The sequence below is a fragment of the Meles meles genome, chromosome 17, assembly GCF_922984935.1.
Source record: "Meles meles chromosome 17, mMelMel3.1 paternal haplotype, whole genome shotgun sequence".
NCBI classification, from domain to species: Eukaryota; Metazoa; Chordata; class Mammalia; order Carnivora; family Mustelidae; genus Meles; species Meles meles.
Window position 1 is genome coordinate 57,301,927 of NC_060082.1, and position 22,662 is coordinate 57,324,588.

At 39.3% G+C, this 22,662-nt stretch overlaps 1 protein-coding gene across 19 annotated transcripts in view; it reads right to left on the bottom strand.

Annotated features, from left to right (window-relative positions):
* Positions 1-22,662, bottom strand: part of CDC42BPA (CDC42 binding protein kinase alpha) — a 318,157-nt gene that overhangs the window by 130,855 nt on the left and 164,640 nt on the right. For all 19 annotated transcript variants that reach the window (XM_045983612.1, XM_045983604.1, XM_045983610.1 and 16 more), the window contains exon 11: positions 5,142-5,264. In XM_045983612.1, coding sequence (XP_045839568.1) covers positions 5,142-5,264 — 123 coding nt within the window. The remainder of the gene's footprint in view (positions 1-5,141; positions 5,265-22,662) is intronic.

Here is a 22,662-nt window from a genome sequence, read left to right on the forward strand (position 1 = left end):
GACCAAATGGATCTAACAGACATATACAGAATGTTCCATCCGACAGCAGAACATACATTCTTCCCAAACACATATGGACCAGGATACATCAAATTTAGCTTACAAGTCTTAAGAAATTTAGCAAAAAATGAAATCATAACAAGGATCTTTCCTAAGCACAAAATTATGACACTAGCAATCAATAAAGGAGGAAACTGGATAACTCGTAAAAGTACAGAAATTGAACAATATACTTCTGAACAACCAATGGATCACAAAAATAAAAGGTAAATCAAAAAATATCTTGTAACAAACAAAAATGGAAACACCATATACCAAAACTCATAGAATATGGCAAAAGTAGTTCTAAAAAGAAATTCATGGTGATAAAAATATGAAAGGTCTCAAAGACCTAACTTTAAACATAAAACAACTAGAAAAAGAAATAAATAAGCCTAAAGTTAGCAGTAGAAAGGAGTTAACAAAGATCAGAGCAGCAATAAATGAAATAAACATCAGGAAAACAGAAGAAAAGATCAAAGAAACTAAGATTATTTTTTGAAAAGACAGTCAAAATGGACAAAACTTTAGGTAAGCTAAAAAAAAAAGGGGGGGGAAACTCATACAGATTAAAATCAGAAATGGAAGAGGAAACATTTAAATGGGCAGCACAGAAATACAAAGGTATTTGCATTTCTACTAGAGACTACTATGAATGATTACATGCCAGTAAACTGGATAACCCAGAAGAAATCGGTAAATTTATAGAAATGTACAACCAAATAAGACCAAACTGTGAATAAATTAAAAAATCTTAACAAACCAAGAATGAGTAAGAATGATGAAAGAAAAACGCAGGACCTGATGGTTTTACTGGTGAATTCTACCAAACATTTTAAAAAAGAAATATACTAATCCTTTTCTTTTCTTTCTTTAAAGATTTTACTTATTTATATGACAGACAGAGATCACAAGTAGGCAGAGAGCCAGGCAGAGAGAGAGGAGGAAGCAGGCTCCCTGCTGAGCAGAGAGACCAATGTGGGGCTTGATCCCAGGACCCTGGGATCATGACCTGAGCCGAAAGCAGAGACTTTAACCCACTGAACCACCTAGGCGCCCCATCCCAATCCTTTTCAAACTCTTCTAAAAAATGGAAGAAGAGGAGATCTTTCCAAACTCATTTTATGTGGCCAGCATTACACTGATACCACAGCCACACAAGGAGCACAAAAAGCAAAAATCAACAAGTGGGACTACATCAAACTTACTTCCAAATAGCAAAGGAAACCAACAAAATAAAAAGGAAACCAATGGATGGGAGAAAATATTCACCAATCATTTATCTGATAAGGGATAAATAATATTGAAAATATATTTTTTATTTTTTAAAAGATTTTATTTATTTATTTATTTATTTGAGAGAGATACTGAAAGAGGCCATGAGTGGGGAGGTAGGGGGTGGAGAGGGAGAAGCAGGCTCCCCCAAGCAGGGAGCCCAACATGGGGCTCAAACCCAGGACCCCGGGATTGTGACCTGAGCTGAAGGCAGATGCTTAACTGACTGAGCCACCCAGGTGGTCCAAAATGTATTTTAAAAACTCATAAACTCAATAGCAAACAAATAATCCAAGTTTAAAAATGGGCAAAGGATCTGAATAGACATTTTTCCCAAAGAAGACATATAGATAGCCAACAGGTATATGAAAAGGCACATCATAAATTATCAGGGAAATGCAAATAAAAACCTTAGTGACAGATCACCTTGCATCTACCAGAATGGCTGTTATTCAAAAAATAAGAAATAAGATCTGGCAAGGATGTGGTTAAAGGCAGTATTTGTACACTGTTGGTGTAAATGTAAATTGGTGCAGCTACTTTGGAAAAGAGCAAGGAGGTTCCTCAAAAAATTAAAAACAGAACTACCACAGTATCCAGCAATTCCACTTCTGAGTATTTATCGAAAGAAAACAAAAACAGTGAATTGAAGAAATATATGCATTTCCATGTTTCGTGCAGCATTATTCACAAGGCATGGAAGCAACCTAAATGTCCACTGATGGACAAACATATGAAGAAACTGTGGGGTATATGTACATGGAATATTACTGAGCCCCTGAAATGAAGTATACCTTGCCATTTCCAACAACATTGTTGTTGGACCCTGAGGGAATTATGCTAAGGTAAATAAGTAAAAGAAAGACAAATACTGTAATGATCTCACTTATATTTGGAATCTAAAATTAAAAACAAAGACAAACAATGAATACTGTTACGCTGAAAAAAATAAATAAATAAAATGAAAAAAAAAACAAAAACAAACAAAGACAAAAATGAAACAAAACTGAATTCAGAGAATAGATTTGTGGTTCCAAGAGGCAGGGGTGCAGGGCAAGTTAAGGGATAAATAAAGGTGATCTATAGGTACAAACTTCTAGTTATATAATAAGTCCGTCTTACGGGTATAATGTACAGCACAAGGACTGCAGTTAATGAGACCAGACTACACATTTAAAATGAATGTATAAGAGAATAGCTCTTAAAATTTCTAATCATAAGAAAAAATTCTGTAATCTGTAATTATGTGTACTGCTGGAAGTTAACTGGACTTCCTTTGGTGATCATTTCACGATATATGCAAATACTGAATCACTATGTGTATACCTAAAACTAATATAATGTATGTCAATTTTATCTCAGTAAGAAAACAAAAGAACAAAAACGAAGGCAGTGAAAATAAAGAGAAAGAAAACCAAAGGCCAATATCCCTCATGTATATAGATGCAAAAATGCTTAACAAAATACTAGGAATAAAATTCAGTCATATGTGAAAATAATTACACACCAATGACCAGTAATGTGTATATTCTAGGGATATAGATTTGGTTCAATATTTCAAAATCAACCGAACTATCCACCATATTAACAGGTTAACTACAGGGAAAAAAAAATCACATATTCCTATCAATAAATGAAAAAAAAAATTCGACAAATTTTAACAACCATTTGCAATAAAACCCCTTAGAAATATAGGACTAGATGGGAACTTCTCACTTGGTGAAGTGTCAGTAAAAAACCTGTCGCTAATACTGCACGTAAGAGTGAAAGACTGAATTGAATGCCACCCCTCTAAGGAAGCCAGGACGTCTGCTCTCACCCTCTTCAACATAGTGCTGCAGATTCTAGCCAGTGCAGTAAAAGGAAATAAAAAGCATACAGATCAAACAGGCAAAAAAAACCTGTTACTATTTGCAGATGCATGATGATCAGCATAGAAAATCCTAAGGAATCAATTAAAAAAAAAAAAAAAAAAAACCTCTTCGAGCTAATAAGTAAAATGGGCTTATGAAAAAGTGATCCCAACCCATTTAACCTCTTTAAAGATTAAATCACTGACCATCCCAGCTGGTCTTGTATTCTACTGCCTTTTCAATTTCGAAGAACTCTAACACATTCACTGCTATCGATGATTTGTTGTTCATAGCAAAGCAAAGGATTCTGCTTATCATATTCCTAACCTACCTTAATTTTAGAAAGATAAAACTACAGAAATCTGATAAAGAGATATCTCTTAGGAAGACAGCCACTTTAAACATAACAGCATAAATAATCAAATTTAAGAGCTCCATGTGTATTTAATACAAGCAAAGTATTAACATGGCATTTTAAATAGTCCTTTTTATAAAAGACCCTATATGAGATTCTTCCTTCTCCTTCACTTATTTTGGTCTTAAAAATGGTATTTCTGGAGGTCTGATAATCCTAGCTAAACTAGTACCTTTTTCTCTTTCCTTACACTTAAGTAAGGAGCCGTGCCTCTAACCACTGCAAAAGGCTCCCACTACACTGACTGAAAAAGCCAAAACCTTGTAACAGTTGGTGAGACTCTAGGGATCAGGCCACAAGCTCTCCCCAACCCTTTACTTCTCTGGCCTCATCCTCCTCCACTCTCCCCTGCTTGCTCCTCCTGCTCTAGCCGTACTGTCCTCTGGGTCCTAACTGCTCTCTGGAGGCAGATTCTGACCTTTGCACTGGTTGGTCCCTCTGCCTGGGACACGTGTTTCCCATTTAACTGCGCAGCTAACCTCTTACCTTCTTCAAGTTTTTGTTCACAAGTCACCTCTCTCCTCAATGAGGCTTATACCCACACCACCCTACCTAAAATTTTAGAATTTTATACTTATAGTTCTGACCCACTCTGCTTTATCCTTCTCTATGTTTAAGCACTTTACCCCTTCTCATAGGCTGTATCATTTACAAAGTTATACAATTATTGTTTGATGTCTGTTGTGTGCCTTCCACCCCAGCAAAACAAGGATTTTATTAATTTTGTTTGGTACTGCCTCCCGAGAGACTAAAACAATACATGGCACACACCAGATGCTCAATAAATACTTGATGAAGGAACAGAATAAACGCATGAATGGATGTAACAGGCATCTCAACTGCTGTCCAAATTAATTTTAATTAAATCTTATCAATATGCTGAAAGGAACTGTTATGGAGAAAATAAATTTTCACATGCCTTGATGTATGCATACATGTGGTTCCCTTGTCTACACTGTCCTTCTTCCTCACTCCTAACACTCCTCCCCCTACTCGCATGCTCAGCCAGACAGATTCCAACTAAATGTCACAAACTAACAGGTCTTCTAAACACCATCTCTGTTAACTTCAACCATGGTGAGGTGTCCCTCTTCAATGTACCTATGCTTCTTTTTCTCACAGCCTTTCCACATGTATAGCAAATCTGTTTTTTCACCAGACCAAAATGTGAGCTCCCTGGAAGCAGAAACATGTTTTGTTTTTGTTTTTGTTTTTCAGAGACAGAGAGCATCTGGGGGGTAGGGGAGCTGGAGGAGTTGGGGAACAGAGGGAGGAGAGAGAATCTCAAGCAGATTCCCCACTGAGCACAGAGCCCCACACAGGGCTCGATCCCACGACCCTGAGATCATGACCTGAGCTAGATCAAGAGTCAGATGCTTCACCAACTGAGCCCCCCAGGCGCCCCCAGCAGAAACCATTCTTACTTGCTCTTCCCTCACGGCTCTAAAGCTCATATCATGTAACACATGACAGGCACTCAATAAATGTTTTGTGTCAATAAGACATTTTTTTTTAAAAAAACTACTAAATTGAATTAATAGTGAATTACAGAAATTTACCTCTTACTTGTTTCCTCAGTTTTTCAATTTCTTCCTTTAAGGTTTTTATTTCTAAATCTTTGCTTGCTGCTAGCGGACCATCAGCAGTTGAATACTGCAGAGCTTGAACAGTCTGTGTTGACTCTTAAAAAGAGAGAATGAAAGAAAAAAATGAGAAATATGGCCATATTTTAAATTTTTAAAGCTAAGAGCAATGCATTTCTTTCTAGAGAAATCCTTATATAATTCTAATCAAAACATCTACCTAGCAACAAAAAGCATGTAAACACATCACAATTAAGTCTCAAAATTCCGATGCATGTTTCTTTAAAAGTGTAATAGATGTAGGAGAGGCTCTGCCTACTACCACGTGAGATTTTCCATCTCAAACACTGCTGGTGAACTCTACCAGTGAGTCAATAACCATTCAGCCCCCGTTCATCCTAGTACGAAGCGTGGTCGTGTGCTAACCCCCCAAACTTTCTGCGTCAGATGATGCATTAAAAACAGAGTCTGGTGTGTCAAAGGAGGATGATGTTTACATTTTTAGAGATGTTCTTACAGTTGACCTTGAACAATGCAGGGGTGGGGTGTTGGGGGCCCTGAGGCCCCCTCCCAATGCAGTTGAAAATCTGTGTATAACTTCTGACCCAAAAACTTAACAACTGAGTTACAACTGAGTCCTGTTGGCCAGAAACCTTACCAATTACACAACAGTGGACTGACACATACTTTGTATGCTGTATGTATTATACACTGTATTCTCACAATCAGGCAAGCTGAAAAGAAGGAAATGTTACCGAGAAAATCAAAAGAAGGAGAAAACACATTGGCTGTACTGTATTTATAAAAAAAAAAAAAAATCCACAAGACCCTCCCAGTTCAAACCCACATTGTTTCAAGGGTCAAGTGTATACAATATACAGAAATGCTGGCCTCCAAAAATTTTAGTTATGAAAGTTGAGGCCCACCTATAGCTGATTTTGGCTTATTGATTTTGTTCAAATAGAGATTATTCTTGTGGTTCTAATCAGAAGATGAAAGGTATTCAAGAAACATTAACTCTACTAAGGTTTAGTCCTAGATATTATCAGAGGATATGGAAAAAAAGAAAACTTTACAGAATTTTATCAGAAATAAACCACATTTGTCCTAGAATAGTTACTGTGCTATCTTATGGAGGGTTTGGAATAATAAGCCTCTACCTTAATTACCTCACCAAAATTTTTGGTTAGTACAAATCATTACTGATTGCTTTATACTACTTACATTATTTATATATTGTCTTAATGTAACCTATATTATTGCTTACATACCATATTATTATTTATACGTATTACTGATGTTTAATATATGGGTGTACATGTGTATTATACACACACACACACACACACACACACACATATATATATGTATACACATACACACATAACTCCAGCAGACAAGTAATGGGCATTTTAGTAGACTGGGATTTACAGGATGGACAGAGGTAGCAAACATACACACACACACACGAGTTCCAAAACACTGGCCTTTAGAGGAGGGAGATTTTCTAACTAATTTTCACCATCTGTACAGAGAATAGTATCATGATCTTTGTATGCATAAATACTGGTTATCTGAATTAAAGGTGTAAGATATACTCATGGTGTATCCAACCATGATCTTCTACATCCAGTAAGTACTTCTTAGTCTTTTCTTTTCGGGCTCAAAACATGGTAAATATCAATGCATTTTGTACTTACTATTTTTAAAAGAATATCCTTCATTTGTTTTAAAAAATTATCTAAGAGGGCACCTGGGTGGCTCAGTAAGTGAAGCGACTAAACTCTTGATTTTGGTTCAAGTCGTGACCTCAGGGTGGTAAGACTGAGCCCCGCACATGTGGGGCTCATGCTCAGTGCTGAGTCTGCTTAAGATTGTCTCTCTCCCCCTCTCCCTCTCCCTCTACCCCACACTCATGCACGCACATATATACATGCTCTCTCTCTCAAGAAAACACACACACACACGAAAGGTATCTAAGTTAGAAGAAGAAAAAGGGAAACATAAAGATATCCGGTGGATACTAGTAACAGCTCCTTTTCCTCCTGGACTCCACATCCTGCAGGGTACGGAGGTAGGTAGCTATCCTGGCTCCTCTTTCCTACTTCTGTCCACCCTGTAAATCCCAGTCTGCTAAAATGCCCATTACTCATTTGCTAAAGTTATTATCCATTGTCTTTTTATTCTGTCTTTGACTAACAATTTCACACATTGTTTACTGAATGCCCTTCTTTCATTGCAACCCTTTTTATTATTATTCTTAGTGACTATAACATCAAAAATAGACAATCCACTCTGGCTTCTCAGGTACACAAATCCCCCACACAGACACGGCTGGGGCTTTACCTTCTTGCTTGTGAACCAAATTCAGGCACACTGACAATGTAGGCCAGTCAAAACTCAAGATGGTTTAAATCAATCATGGTGGACCTATTCTATGTTGCTAGTACTGGTTAAGAATTAGCCATCAGAGAGATTCAAATTAAAACCACATTGAGATACCACCTAACACCAGTTAGAATGGCCAAAATTAGCAAGACAGGAAACAACATGTGTTGGAGAGGATGTGGAGAAAGGGGAACCCTCTTACACTCTTGGTGGGAATGCAAGTTGATGCAGCCACTTTGGAGAACAGTGTGGGGATTCCTGAAGAAATTAAGAATAGAGCTTCCCTATGACCCTGCAATTGCACTGCTGGGTATTTACCCCAAAGATACAGATGTAGTGAAAAGAAGGGCCATCTGTACCCCAATGTTTACTGCAGCAATGGCTACGGTCGCCAAACTGTGGAAAGAACCAAGATGCCCTTCAGCGGCTGAATGGATAAGGAAGATGTGGTCCATATACACAATGGAGTATTATGCCTCCATCAGAAAGGATGAATACCCAACTTTTGTAGCAACATGGACGGGACTGGAAGAGATTATGCTGAGCGAAATAAGTCAAGCAGAGAGAGTCAAGTATCATATGGTCTCATTTATTTGTGGAGCATAACAAAGAACATGGAGGACATGGGGAGATGGAGAGGAGAGGGAGTTGAGGGAAACTGGAAGGGGAGATGAACCATGAGAGACTATGGACTCTGAAAAACAACCAGAGGGTTTTGAAGGGGCGGGTGGGAGGTTGAGGAACCAGGTGGTGGGTAATAGGGAGGGCACTTACTGCATGGAGCACTGGGTGTGATGCCAAAACAATGAACACTGTTATGCTGTAAATAAACAAACAAACAAACAAACAAATCTCACTACCTATCAAGGTAATCTTTGAACAGCTCTGATAGAAATAATTTTGTTTATGAACCAAAATATTTTGATGTTATAAAGGATATATTTAAAAAAAAAAAAAAGAATTAGGTATGTGACCTGGTGAGAACTATAGTCCCTTGATAAGAAGTCCACTAGGGGGCCTCCCAGATGGATGAAAGGAAGCAAGCCTTCTTTTGGTCTCCACATGCATGCAGACATGATCTGGAATTTTGGCATATGGTAGAATCATGAGAGGAAAGCCAAGAAAATCATAGAGAAGCTAACCTCACTATTGACACTAACTTCTAACATCCTGAAATAACAAATCTGTATTATCTAAGAATTCTATGATTTGTGGCCCAAAACAACCTAGCTGGTCTCCAGCAAAACCATGAAACCGACTGGTCATACCCTAGACCCATGGTTCTCACCTCGTCTGAGCTTAGAAATGTTTATGTGCGTATGCAGCAGGGAGTGCAGGTGTTGAAACAGGTGTAGCTAAGAGATGGCTAAAGGTATTTAAGTGCCTGGGGACCAAGAGAGCTCAGTATCTTAGAAAATGTGAAAGTCGGCCCGGGTCATGATCCCAGGGTCCTGGGATTGAGCCTGGCATCGGGCTCTCTGCTCAGCAGGGAGCCTGCTTCCTCCTCTCTCTCTCTGCCTGCATCTCTGCCTACTTGTGTTTGCTGTCTGTCAAATAAATAAATTAATTTAAAAAAAAAAAATCTTTAAAAAAAAAAAAAGAAAGAAAATGTGAAAGTCTCCCTGATCAAAGAACCACCCTGCCCCGAGTGCTAGCAGTCCATCTACTGAGAAATACTACTGTACACTTTTCCATTATTTAGTAACTGTACTTGGTTTCAAGTATACCATTCTCTATCTCTTACATTTACAGTGTGCTTACTACTCCAGCGACCACTTCGGTGATGCTCATTCCCACCAAGAGATCAAATCCACTGTCTTAATGTTACTCCCTTTTTCTCTTTTCTCCCTTATTTACCCAAGTTAGATTCCATGGTCCCTCACTACAATTCCTGCTTCATACACACACCTTCCGTCTCTTTGCCCTCCTCTCCTTCATGACTCCCACCCTAGAAGGCCCCAATCTTGGCGGACTCTGTCTGACTCGTACTCCCACCCGAGAAGCTGACAAAGAAGCTGAAGAACACACGGTCACTTCAAATTCATGTCTACTGACATCCAGCAGCTTGGCGACGACTGGCAGTCCTCAGCTGTGTCCCCAGACCATTTACTCTTCTCTTCTCTAAACTGACCATTTCACATATTCTCTTTTTCTCATCAAAAATCTGATATACTCTCCACCTTCCTCATTCTCAGCTGATGACCCTGCTTTGTATTTCATTTTGCCTTGGTCTCCTCAAAGCAGAATGCAAGCACTGCATGGGCAAGTATTTTTCCCGTTTTCTGCTCACTGTTACATCTGCAGTCATGTGCAGAACAGGTCTTAGGTGGCCAGCGTTCAAGAAATAGCTGATAAATGGATGAAGCAGCCTGATGTAAACCTATGCCGCTGCATGAAACAGGTGTTAACACAAAAAGGCAGTGATCCCACATTTTCATTGTGCTTGCTTGGTGCAAATGATAGCAATCACACATGATAGTTCCTAAGAAACATTAGGTAATGTAAAACATCAAAAAAGCTGGGTATACAGGAATTTCTCATTCAAAAAAGCAAGGAGTAGGAAGCACCAGGTCTCTCATTCCTGCCAGAAAAAGTAAAAATATATAACTTGCAAAAATCTTATTTTTACAGAAATCACACATCTAAGAAAGCAAAGAAGAATAAGTACAATAGAACAGAAAGGTCCAGGCCATTCTGAGGCAAGAGGACTGGCAGCTACCTCTGACTTCTAAATTTTGCCTGATTCTGTGAGCAGGCTTAGACTCCACGTTGCCTATATTAAGGGATCTCACTTGGGAATGAAAACACATGACAACTTCTGGAGAATGGGTGGGGCTGCAGAAACAATTTGGAAACCTCGAGATCCCTAAATATGTGGCACTATTTTTGTCATGATACGTTTGTGGTACCTGGAGACTGCATGGGAATTTAGCAGCTTCTAAAACTCAGCCTCAAGGCTCCTCCAGTATTAGAGTATTTCAGAAACAGTCTTTCCCAAGGAAAAGAGTCTGTTTCTGATACACAGCCAGTGTCCCAATCAACACATTTGTCAGATACCAAAATGGCAGGAGGAAGGAGGCTTCAGGGGAGAATAAATCTCCCACAGTTTACGGAATGAGAGAGAACCCTAGCCAGGCTCTGTGTAGATCTCCCTTTGTGATATTTGAAACCAAAGGTAGGCTGAAGTCCAATGAAAACTGCAAACCAGCCTTGTCTTAACTCCATTCCCGGTTAGAGCACCAAGAGAAACGAAAATCTTGTGCTACAGTGCCACCTTCTGGACAATAAAAGAAAGGCTTCTGACTGACCACATGCCTAATCCTTAGAATCCAAGGAAACAAAACCTTACCTAAGCAGGACAGGTGTTTGCTATTACAACTATGACAGCAGAGGTTCACTTCATGATACACTACGAAAAAAATCACAGTAATAGGGTTTCACAAAAAGAAAAGGCCTATCCAACTAAACTCAAAGACACAAAGCACTGTGTTCTCATTGACAAAAGATTCAAAATAGCAGTTATGAAGAAATTTAATGAGCTACAAGAAAACTCAGAAGGGCAATTCAATGAACTCAGAAATAAAATTAATCACACTTGATCTTAGCCAAAAGGCCAAGAAACGATGGGGAATAAAATTAATCAAAGGAAAAAAATTAATCAAAGAGGATGAAATTATGAGAAAAGCAAAAATTTTGAAGCTGAAGGACTCAATATAAGAGATAAAGAGTGCACTAGAAAGCATTGGAAACTACAGATCATATGGAAGAGAGAATATGCAATTTGGAAGGTGGGAATCTAAAAATGATTTGGGTGGGAGAGGAGAGAGATTGGATATTTTTAAGAAGTGAAAAAATTCTACAAGAGTTATCATACTCCATTAGACAAGTAAACCTAAGGAAAATGGGGACACCATGGCTGAGTGGTAGTTTATTTAAAGAAATAATTCTTGAGAACTTCCCCAAACTGGGGAGACAGCTAGACAAGTACGTCCACACAGCCAAACAGAACACCTTCCTATCTCAATGTAAAAAGACCTTCACTAATATACCTTATAATGAAACTGTCAAGAGTCAATGATAAAGAATTTTAAAGGCAACCAGGGGGAAAAGGAAGTGACCTCCACCCATGAAGTTTCAGCAGATATCCCAGGAAACTACAGACCAGGAGAGGGGAATGATACATCCAAAGTACTGAGAGATAAAACCCACCAGTCAAACATATTCTATCCAGCAAAGCTATCCTTCCGATATGAAGGAGAGATAAAGGCTTTCCAAAATAAACCATAACTGGGGGAGTTCACCACCACCAGACCTGCCTTGTTGAAAAGAGCTCTTAAAACTGCAACGAAAAAAATGAAATCACAAAAAATTCTGATTAAGATGATAAACATTCAAAATTAGAGAACTGTAACTCTTTCAGAATAGCATTACATATTTAATTGTAGCATAAATGTTAAGGGAAAGGGGCATTAAAAATAACTGTAACTGCTACAACTTGGTTAAAAATTCATAACAATAAAGATAATTTGTGACACCAGGAATATAAAAGGGGAATCTTTTTTTATAAGATTTTATCTATTTGTCAGAGAGAGAGCGAGCGAGCGAGCACAGGCAGGCAGAGGTAGAGGAAGAAGCAGTCTTCCAGCTGAGTAAGGAGCCCGAAGTGGGACTGGATCCAAGGACCTTGGGATCATGACCTGAGCCGAAGGCAGATGCTTAACTGACTGAACCACCCAGGTGTCCCTAAAAGGGGTGTCTTAAAGGATGGAACCCTTATAGGTGAATGAATGTATGTTGTTTTCAGCAGAGAAAGGACGAGTTTATCCAGGAGACATTTTATGCTAACCTCATGCTCACCACATGGCAAAAATCAAGAGCAGAGACACAAAGCATGGAAACAGGAGAAGGAGGACTTCCCTTACCCATTCAGACAAATGCAACCATCCATTTAAAGATGAGAAGACCCGGGGGGGGGCAAGATGGTGGAGGAATAGGGGACCCTACTTCAACCAGTCCCCTGACTGTGCTGGATATCTACCAGAGCACTCTGAAACCCATGAAATCAGCCTGAGATATAAGATCATGCACATTTGGATCTCTACAGGGGCAGAGGTTCATCAGTCAAGAGGGACAAAAGACAGAGTTGGGATTGCGCAGAAAGATTTTGGAGGATGAACAGAAGGGGAGGGGAGCCACCAGAAGCAAGCCATTGGAAAGTAACAGCTCAATGCGAAAGTGCCATGTGCTTGGGGACCAGCAATAGATTGGAGATTGGTGGTGTGAGAGGGGAAGGGACTGGTAACAGCACTCAAACAGAACAAAGGGGCTTAAGGGACAATTGCTGGGATGGAGGGTCATGGGCACGGATCTATGCCCATGGTTCCAGGAAGTCTGTAGCACCCAACCGCCTGCTCCCCCCTACCCCTCCCACCTGAGAGGACCTGGTGTGAACTTCAGTCAGAGGTCTCCGGGACTGGCGGCCCCGCCGCCACACCTGAGAGGACCTGGCTTGGACTGGAGCCCACGGTCCCCAGAATAGCAGCCACTGGAGGCGGGCTCACCTGGACCAGTATTGCTGCGGTTTTGGGTGTCATGGGGGGATCAGAGAGAAGCGGGGGCCTAGGGCAACAACTGAGAGGGTCGCTGGGGGCACAAACAGCCTGTAGGAGGCTGCAGTGTTCAATGGAGCTTGCAGAGAGGGAGTCTGTCTTCTGGAGGACTCAGAGAGGAGAAGACTGAAGTCTCTCTCTGAAGCAGAGGTGGGGGTGCAGACAGTTTACTTTGCTCTGACTCCCTCCATCGAAAAGGGGTGAAAAGCCACCAGAGAACAAAAGCCTCCGCAGTACAAAAACCCAATAAACTGGTTTATATGGAGCCAAGCCCCTTGATACCAGGTAGGGCAACTCCACCTAAGCAGGATTAACTGAAAAACAATGCAGGCAGGACCCTCCCCTGGAAGACAACCCAAAAGAACAAGAGGACAACAACCACAGGGTCCCCCTAAAACTGTAAAATGCCAACACCAGGAGAAAACAGTATATTCAGCTCCTGGTATTACCTCACAACCTGTATATTTCTTGGATACAACTTTTATCTCTCTTTTTTTTAATTCTTTCTCATGATTCTTGTTTTGTTTTGTTTTGTTTTAAACCTACTTCTTGGTTCAACTAGGTGTTTAATACCACATACTCCATAGTAACTTTTTACCTCAAACTTTAACATACATATACTTTTTTCCTTCTTTTAATATATATAGATATAAGTTTCAATGTAGTCCTTTTTTCCCCGACTCAATACTACCTTTATATATATATATATATATATATATATATATATATATATATACACACAAACCAGTTTTAATTTCCCCGTGTCTCTTTAAAGTTGAGTTCTCAAACAAAGATAACAAGATATACCCGGGAAGAACTGAAATAACTTTCCTCGCCCACATAAAGGAATTATAATCACCTTGCCATCACCTTCCCCCACCCATTTTTTTAAATTTTGGGTTTTCTTTTTCTTTTTTGGTCTTTTTATCTGTTTGTTTTTGTTTTTACACTTTATAAATCTTACTCTTGGGGCTCATTTTGGTTGGGATTTTTTTTTTCTTCTTTTTGGCAGTGACTTCCAAATGCTCAGAAACGTCCCAGGGTGCACCTTGCCTGCACAGTGGTTGATATTTCCGGCTGTACAACCCCTCAACCACAACTCAACAAAATGACAAAGAGGAGCAATTCCCAACAAAGAAAGGATCCAGAGACAAGGGACTCTCCAGCAGATCTAATAGATATGGATTTAAAGCAAGATGTCAGAAATAGACTTCAAAGTAGCAGTTATGAAGACAAAAGCCAGGCTGGAGAAAACTATTAATGGCAACATAGATTTGTTAAGGGCAGAAGTGAGAGCAGATTTGGCAGAAATTAAAAATGCTATCAATGAGATACAATCTAATCTAGATACACTAACACTCAGGGTAAATGAGGTAGAAGAACGAGTTAGTGATCTTGAAGACAAACTGACAGAAAGGAAGGATAAGGAGGATGCCTGGAACAAACAGCCTAAAATCCATGAAAACAGAATTAGATAAATAAATGATGCCATGAAACGTTCAATATCAGAATTATTGGGATCCCTGAGGAGGTGGAGAGAGAGAGAGGACTAGAAGATATATTTGATCAAATTATAGCCAAGAACTTCCCTAATCTGAAGAATGACGCAAGCAATCGTATCCTAGAGGCAGAGAGGACGTCCCCCAAGATCAAGGAGGGCAGGTCAATGCCCAGGTATGTAATAGTAAAACTCACAGATCTTAGAACCAAGGAAACCATTTTAAGGGCAGTTAGGCAGAAGAGATTCCTTACATAGAAAGGGAGGAACATCAGAATAACGTCAAACCTATCCACAGAGACATGGTATGCCAGAAAGGGTTGGCAAAACATATTTAGGGTATTAAATGAGAAGAATATGCAGCCAAGAATTCTTTATCCAGCAAGGCTGTCATTCGGAATAGATGGAGAGGTAAGAAGCTTCCAGGGCCAGGAGAGACTAAAAGAACCACCAAGCTGGTCCTGCAAAAAATATTAAGAGGGGTTTTATAAAAGGAGAAAACCCCAAGTGTGATTCAGAACAGAGATACACAGAGACTAACCATAGAAACAAGGACTTCATAGGCAACATGATGATAATAAAATCTTAACAATAATCACTCTCAACAAGAATGGCCTAAATGCTCCCATAAAACAGCACAGGGTTGCAGACTGGATAAAAAGACTACTATCTATAAGAGACATATTTGGAAACAAAGATACATCCAGACTGAAAGTGAAGGGGTAGAGAAGCATCTTTCATGCCAACGGGCCTCAAAAGAAAGCTGGGGTAACAATTCTCATATCAGTAAAATTAGATTTTAAGTTAAAAACTGTAGTCAGAGATACAGAAGGACACTACATCATTCTTAAAGGGTCTATCCTTCAAGATCTAACAATTATAAATATTTATGCCCCCAATATGGGAGTAGCCAACTACATAAGCCAACTGTTAACCAACATAAAGAGACATATTAATAATAATAATACAATAACTGCAGGAGACCTTAATGCTCCACTCTCAGCAACAGACAGCGTAACTAAGCAACTAAGCAGAAGATCAACAAAGAAACAAGAGCTTTGAATGACACACTGGACCAGATGGACCTCATAGATATATACAGAACATTCCACCCTAAAACAACAGAACATTCATTCTTCTTGAGCACACATGGAACTTTCTCCAGAATAGAACACATACTGGATCACAAATCAGGTCTCAACCGAAACCAGAAGAGTGAGATGATTCCTTGCATATTCTCAGACCACAATGCTTTGAAACTAGAACTCAAGCACAAGAAAAAAACTGGAAGAGATTCAAACACCTGGAAGCTAAAGATCCTCCTGCTCAAGAATGTTTGGGTCAGGGGTGCCTGAGTGGCTCAGTCGTTAAAAATCTGCCTTTGGTTCAGGTCACGGTCCTGGGGGCTTGGGGTTGAGTCCCGCATTATGCTCCCTACTCAGCAGGAAGCCTGCTTCTCCCTCTTGTACCCCCGTGCTTGTGTTCCCTCTCTCTCTTTCAAATAAATAAAATCTTAAAAAAAAAGGAATGTTTGGGTCAATCAGGAAATTAAAGAACTTAAGTCAATTCATGGAAATCAATGAGAACAAAGACACATCAATCCAATACCTGGACTGATAATGATATAATGATATCATATATCTAATGATAATGATAATGATAATAAATAAACAAATAAATAATAATTATTAAACAAATAAATAAAAAAAATAATGATAATGATAATGATATATATCATTATATATATAGTCATATATATAATGATAATGATATATATCATTATATATAAATATATTAATGATATATATCATTATATATCATTATATATATGATATATATATAATGATAATGATAATGATATAATGATATAATGATAATGAGATAAGGCAAAGGAGGTCCTGCGGGGAAAAAATACATAGCCATCCAAGCCTCACTCAAAACAATAGAAAAATCCCAAATACACAAACTATCTTTACACCTTAAAGATCTGGAGAATCAACAACGTATTAAGCCTAACACACTCACGAGAAGGGAAATAATTAAGATTAGATCCAAGATGAATGAATTAGAAACCACAAATACAGTAGAACACATTCATGAAATTAGAAGCTGCTTCTTTGAAAGAATTAATAAGATCAATAAACCACTGGCCATAAGAGATAGGACCCAAATTAATAAAATTATGAATGAAAGGGGAGGGATCACAACTAACAGCAAGGAAATACACAATTATCAGAAATTATTATCGGGGCGGCCTGGGTGGCTCAGAGGATTAGGCCTCTGCCTTTGGCTCCGGTCGTGGTCTCAGAGTCCTGGGATCGAGCCCCGCGTCAGGCTCTCTGCTTGGCATGGAGCCTGTTTCTCCCTCTCTCTCTGCCTGTTGTGATCTCTTTTTCTCTGTGTGTCAAATGAATAAGTAAAATCTTAAAAAAAAAGAAATTATTATTAATAGCTATATGACAATAAATAAAACAATATGGAAGAAATGAATGCATTCCTGGAAACCTATAAACCACCAAGATGGAAACAGGAAGAAACTGACAACCTGAGTAGACCCATAACCAGTAGTAGTAAGACTGAAGAAGTGATCAAAAACCTCTGAAAAAAATAAGAGTCCAGGGCCTGATGGATTCCCTGGGGAATTCTATGAAACATTCAAAGAAGAAATAATACCTATTCTCCTGAAGCTGTTTCAAAAAATAGAAACAGAAGGAAAACTTCCAGACTCTTTTTACGAAGCCAACATTACCGTGATCCGCAAACCAGGCAAAGACCCGATCAAAAAGGAGAATTTCAGACCAGTGTCCCTGATGAATATGGATGGCAAGATTTTCAACAAGATCCTAGCTAATAGAATCGAACAATATATTAAAAACATTATCCGGGGGGCGCCTGGGTGGCTCAGTGGTTTAAGCCGCTGCCTTCGGCTCAGGTCATGATCTCAGGGTCCTGGGATCGAGTCCCACATCGGGCTCTCTGCTCGGCAGGGAGCCTGCTTCCCTCTCTCTCTCTCTCTGACTGCCTCTCTGCCTACTTGTGATCTCTCTCTGTCAAAATAAAAAAAAAAAAAAAAAAAAAAAAAATCTTTAAAAAAAAAAACATTATCGGGGGCGCCTGGGTGGCTCAGTGGGTTAAAGCCTCTGCCTTCGGCTCAGGTCATGATCTCAGGGTCCTGGGATCAAGCCCCAAATCGGGTGCTCTGCTCAGCGGAGAGCCTGTTTCCCCCTCTCTCTCTGCCTGCCTGCCTACTTGTGATCTCTGCCAAATAAACAAATAAAATATTTTATAAAAAACAAACAAACAAACAAACAAAACCATTATCCACCATGACCAGGTGGGATTTATCCCTGGGTTGCAAGGGTGGTTCAACATTCGCAAATCAATGCAATAGAGCACATAAATAAGAAAAGAGACAAGAACCACATGGTCCTCTCAATTGATGCAGAAAAAGTACCTGACAAAATACAGCATCCTTTCCTGATTAAAACTCCTCAGAGAATAGGGACAGAGGGAACATTCCTCAACTTCATAAAATCTATCCATGAAAAACCCACAGTGAATATCATTCTCAATGGGGATAAAGCTGAGAGCCTTCCCAATGAGATCAGGAATAGGACAAGGATGCCCACTCTCACCACAGTACCAGAAGTCCTGGCAAAAGCAATCAGACAGCAAAAAGAAATAAAAAGTATTCAAATTGGCAAAGAAGAAGTCAAACTCTCTCTCTTCGCAGATGATGTGATACTCTATGTGGAAAACCAGAAAGGCTCCATCCCCAAATTACTAGAACTCATAAAGCAATTCGGTAATGTGGCAGGATGCAAAATCAATGCACAGAAATCAGTTGCTTTCTTATACATGAACAGTGAAACTGTGGAAGGGGAAATTAGAGAATCAATTTCATTTACAATAGCAAGAAAAAACCTTAAGATACCTTGGAATAAACCTAACCAAAGAGGTAAAGAATATATACTCTAGGAACTACAAAACACTCATGAAAGAAATATAAGAAGACACAAAGATGGAAAAGCATTCCATGCTCATGGATCCGAAGAATAAACATTGTTTTTGAACATCTGTTTGTTGAATTAACATATCTATATCGCCCACAGCAATCTATACTTTCAATGCCATCCTGATCAAAATACCAACAGCATTTTTCTTTTTTTTTTTTTTTTTTTTTTTTTAAATTTTTTTTTTTTTTTTAAATATTTTATTTACTTATTTGACAGAGAGAGATCACAAGTAGGCAAAGAGGCAGGCAGAGAGAGAGAGAGGAGGAAGCAGGCTCCCTGCTGAACAGAGAGCCCAACATGGGGCTCGATCCCAGGACCCTGGGATCATGACCTGAGCTGAAGGCAGAGGCTTTAACCCACTGAGCCACCCAGATGCCCCCCAACAGCATTTTTCAAAATGCTAAAATAAACAATCCCAAAATTTGTATGGAACCAGAAAAGACCCCAAATTGCTAAGGAAATGTTGAGAAAGAAAAACAAAGTTGGGGGCATTATGTTGCCTGATTTCAAGCTATATTACAAAGCTGTGATCACAAAGACAGCATGGTACTAGCACAAAAACAGACACATAGACCAGTGGAAAAGAGTAGAGAGCCCAGATATGGACTCTCAACTCTCTGGTCAACTAATCTTTGACAAAGCAGGAAAACATATCCAATGGAAAAAAGTCTCTTGAATAAATGGTGCTGGGAAAACTGGACAGCTATCTACAGAAGAATGAAAGTGGACCATTCTCTTACACAATACACAAAGATAAACTCTAAATGGATGAAAGACCTCAATGTGAGACAGAAATCCATCAAAATCCTAGAGGAGAACACAGGCAGTAAGCTCTCTGGCATCAGCCACGGCAACTTCTTTCAAGACACACATCTCCGGGGTGCCTGGTGCTCAGTGGGTTAAAGCCTCTGCCTTCGGCCCAGGTCATGATCCCAGGGTCCTGGGATCAAGCCCCACATCAGGCTCTCTGCTCGGCAGGGAGCCTGCTTCCTTCTCTCTCTCTGCCTGCCTCTCTGCCTACTTGTGATCTCTCTCTGTCAAATAAATAAATAATATCTTAAAAAAAAAAAAGATACACATCACCAAAGGCAAGGGAAACAAAAGTGAAAATGAGTTTTGGGGACTTCATTCAGATAAAATGCTTCTGCACAGCAGAGGAAACAGTCAACAAAACAAAGAGGCAATCCACAGAATGGGAGAAGACATTTGCAAATGACACTACTGACAAAGGGCTAATATCCAAGATCTATAAAGAACTCCTCAAACTCAACACCCAAAACACAGATAATCATGTCAAAAAATGGGCAGAAGAGATGAACAGACACTTCTCCAAATAAGACATACAAATGGCTAACAGACACAGAAAATGTGTTTATCATCATTAGCCATGAGGGAGATTCAAATCAAAACTAAATGGAGATAAGACCCTACACCAGTTTGATTGGCAAAAATCGACAAGGCAAGAAACAACAAATGTTAGAGAAGTTATGGAGAAAGGGGAGCCCTCTCACAAACTGGTGGGAATGCAAATTGGTGCAGCCACTTTGGAAAACAGTATGGAGGTTCCTCAAAAAATAAAAAAATAGAGCTATCCTATGACCCAGGAATTGTACTACTGGGTATTTATCCCAAAGATACAGATAAAGTGAAAAGAAGGGGCATCTGTACCCCAATGTTAATAGCAGCAATGTCCACAATAGCCAAACTGTGAAAAGAGCCAAGATGCCCTTCAACAGATGAATGGATAAAGAAGACATGGTCCATATACACAATGGAATTACTCAGCCATCAGAAAGGATGAATAACCAACTGTCGCATCAACATGGACAGGACTGGAGGAGATTATGCTGAGTGAAATAAGTCAAACAGAGAAAGTCAATTATGATATGGTTTCACTTATTTGTGGAACATAAGGAATAGCACGGAGGACATTAGGAGAAGGAAGAGAAACATGAAGGGGGAGAAATGGAGTGGGAGACAGACCATGAGAGACTATGGACTCTGGGAAACAAGTTAGGGTTTTAGAAGAGAGAGGGATAAAGGAATGGGTGAGGCTGGTGATGGGTATTAAGGAGGGCACAGACTGCATGGAGCACTGTGCATTATATGCAAACAATGAATCATGGAACAGTACATAAAAAACTGATGATGTACAATATGGTGACTAACATAACATAATCAATCAATCAATAAAGGGGAAGAAGGAGCACATTATCATGGAAAATCACCAACCGGAAGGCAGAGAGAAACAAAAGTTAAAAAAACAATGGAGGGGCACCTGGGTGGCTCAGTCAATTAAGTGTCTGCCTTTGGCTCAGGTCATGAGCCCAGGGATCGAGCGCCACATTGGGCTCCCTGCTCAGTGGGAAGTCTGCTTCTCCCTCTTCCTCCCTGCTTGTGCTTTCTCTTGCCATCTCTCTCTTTCTCTCAAATAAATAAATAAATAAAATCTTTAAAAAAAAAGAAAAAGAATGGAGAGACAAAATAACAAGGAGGCAAGAGATAAAAACGGCAGTAATAAGTGCTTAAATATCAATAATCACTCTAAACATAAATGGATCAACGTCACTAATAAAAAGGGCACAGAGTGGCTGGATGGATTAAAAACAAAACAAAAACAAGAGCAGGGGGCATCTGGGTGGTTGAGATGGTTAAGCATTGGACTCTTGATTTTGGTTCAGTCATGATCTCAGGATCATGAGGTGGAACCACAAGCAGGGCATGGAGCCTACTCTAGATTCTCTCCTCCTACCCTTCCTCTCACCTTGCTTGTGCACATGCACACTCTCTCTTGCTAAAAATAAAAAAATAAATAAAATAAAAAAAAACAAAAACAAGACCGAAGTATATGCTGCTTAAAGGAGACTCATCAGCTTGGAAGATACACACAGGCTCAAAGTGAAAGGATGGAAGATAATATTTCAAGCATCCAAGCAAGTGAAAACCAAAACAAAGTGGGGAGAGCCATACTTACATCAGACAAAATAGGCTTCAAGCCAGAAATGGAAATGAGATAAAGATCATTACATAATGATAAAGGGGTCAATACATTAAGAAGATATAATAATTGTAAACATGTACAGTCCTGACACACAAGCACTGGAATAGATTCAGCAAACACTAACAGATCTTAAAGAAGCAGCAGACAGTACAATAATGGTGGTGGCTTCACTACTGCTCTATCAGCAACAGATGAACTGTCCAGACAGAAAATCTGCAAAGCAATGTTGCAATCGAACCCAACTTTGGAACAAATGGACTTTGAGCAGACATTACAGAACATTCCATCTACCAGAAGCAAAATACACATGCTTCACAAGCACACACAGGACATTCCCCAGGACAGATCCTATGATAGGACACATAACAAATGTTAGAAAATTTAAGAAGAAATTCTACTATCTTTTCTGACCAGGATGGTATGAAATTAGAAATCAAGGGGCAAGTGAGAAGATCTACAAATATGTGGAAATTAAATAATTTTAAACAACCACTGGGTCAGAGAAGAAATAAAAAATGTTCTCAAAACAAATGAAAATGAAAATGCAACACATCAAATTTGTGGAAAGGATGGATTAAGCAGCTCTGAGAGAAAGTTTATGCCAACAAATGTACCTATTAAGAAATTAGAAAGATTTCAAATAACCTAACTTATATTTCAAAGACCTTTAGAAAAAGAACAAATTAACCCCAAAGTTAGCAAATGAAAAGAAAAAATAAGATTCAGAGCAAAACCAAATGAAACAGAGACCAGAAAAACAGAAAAGATCAAAGAAACTAAGAGTTGGTTCTTTGAAAAGATAAACCACACTGACAAAGCTTTATTTACACTAACAAAAAAAGAAGAGGGTGCCTGGGTGGCTCAGTCAATTAAGCGTCTGCCTTTGGCTCAGGTCATGGTCCCAGGGTCCTGGGATCGAGTCCCACATCAGGCCCCCTGCTCAGTGGGGAGCCTGCTTCTCCCTTCTGCTTTTGATACTCCCCCT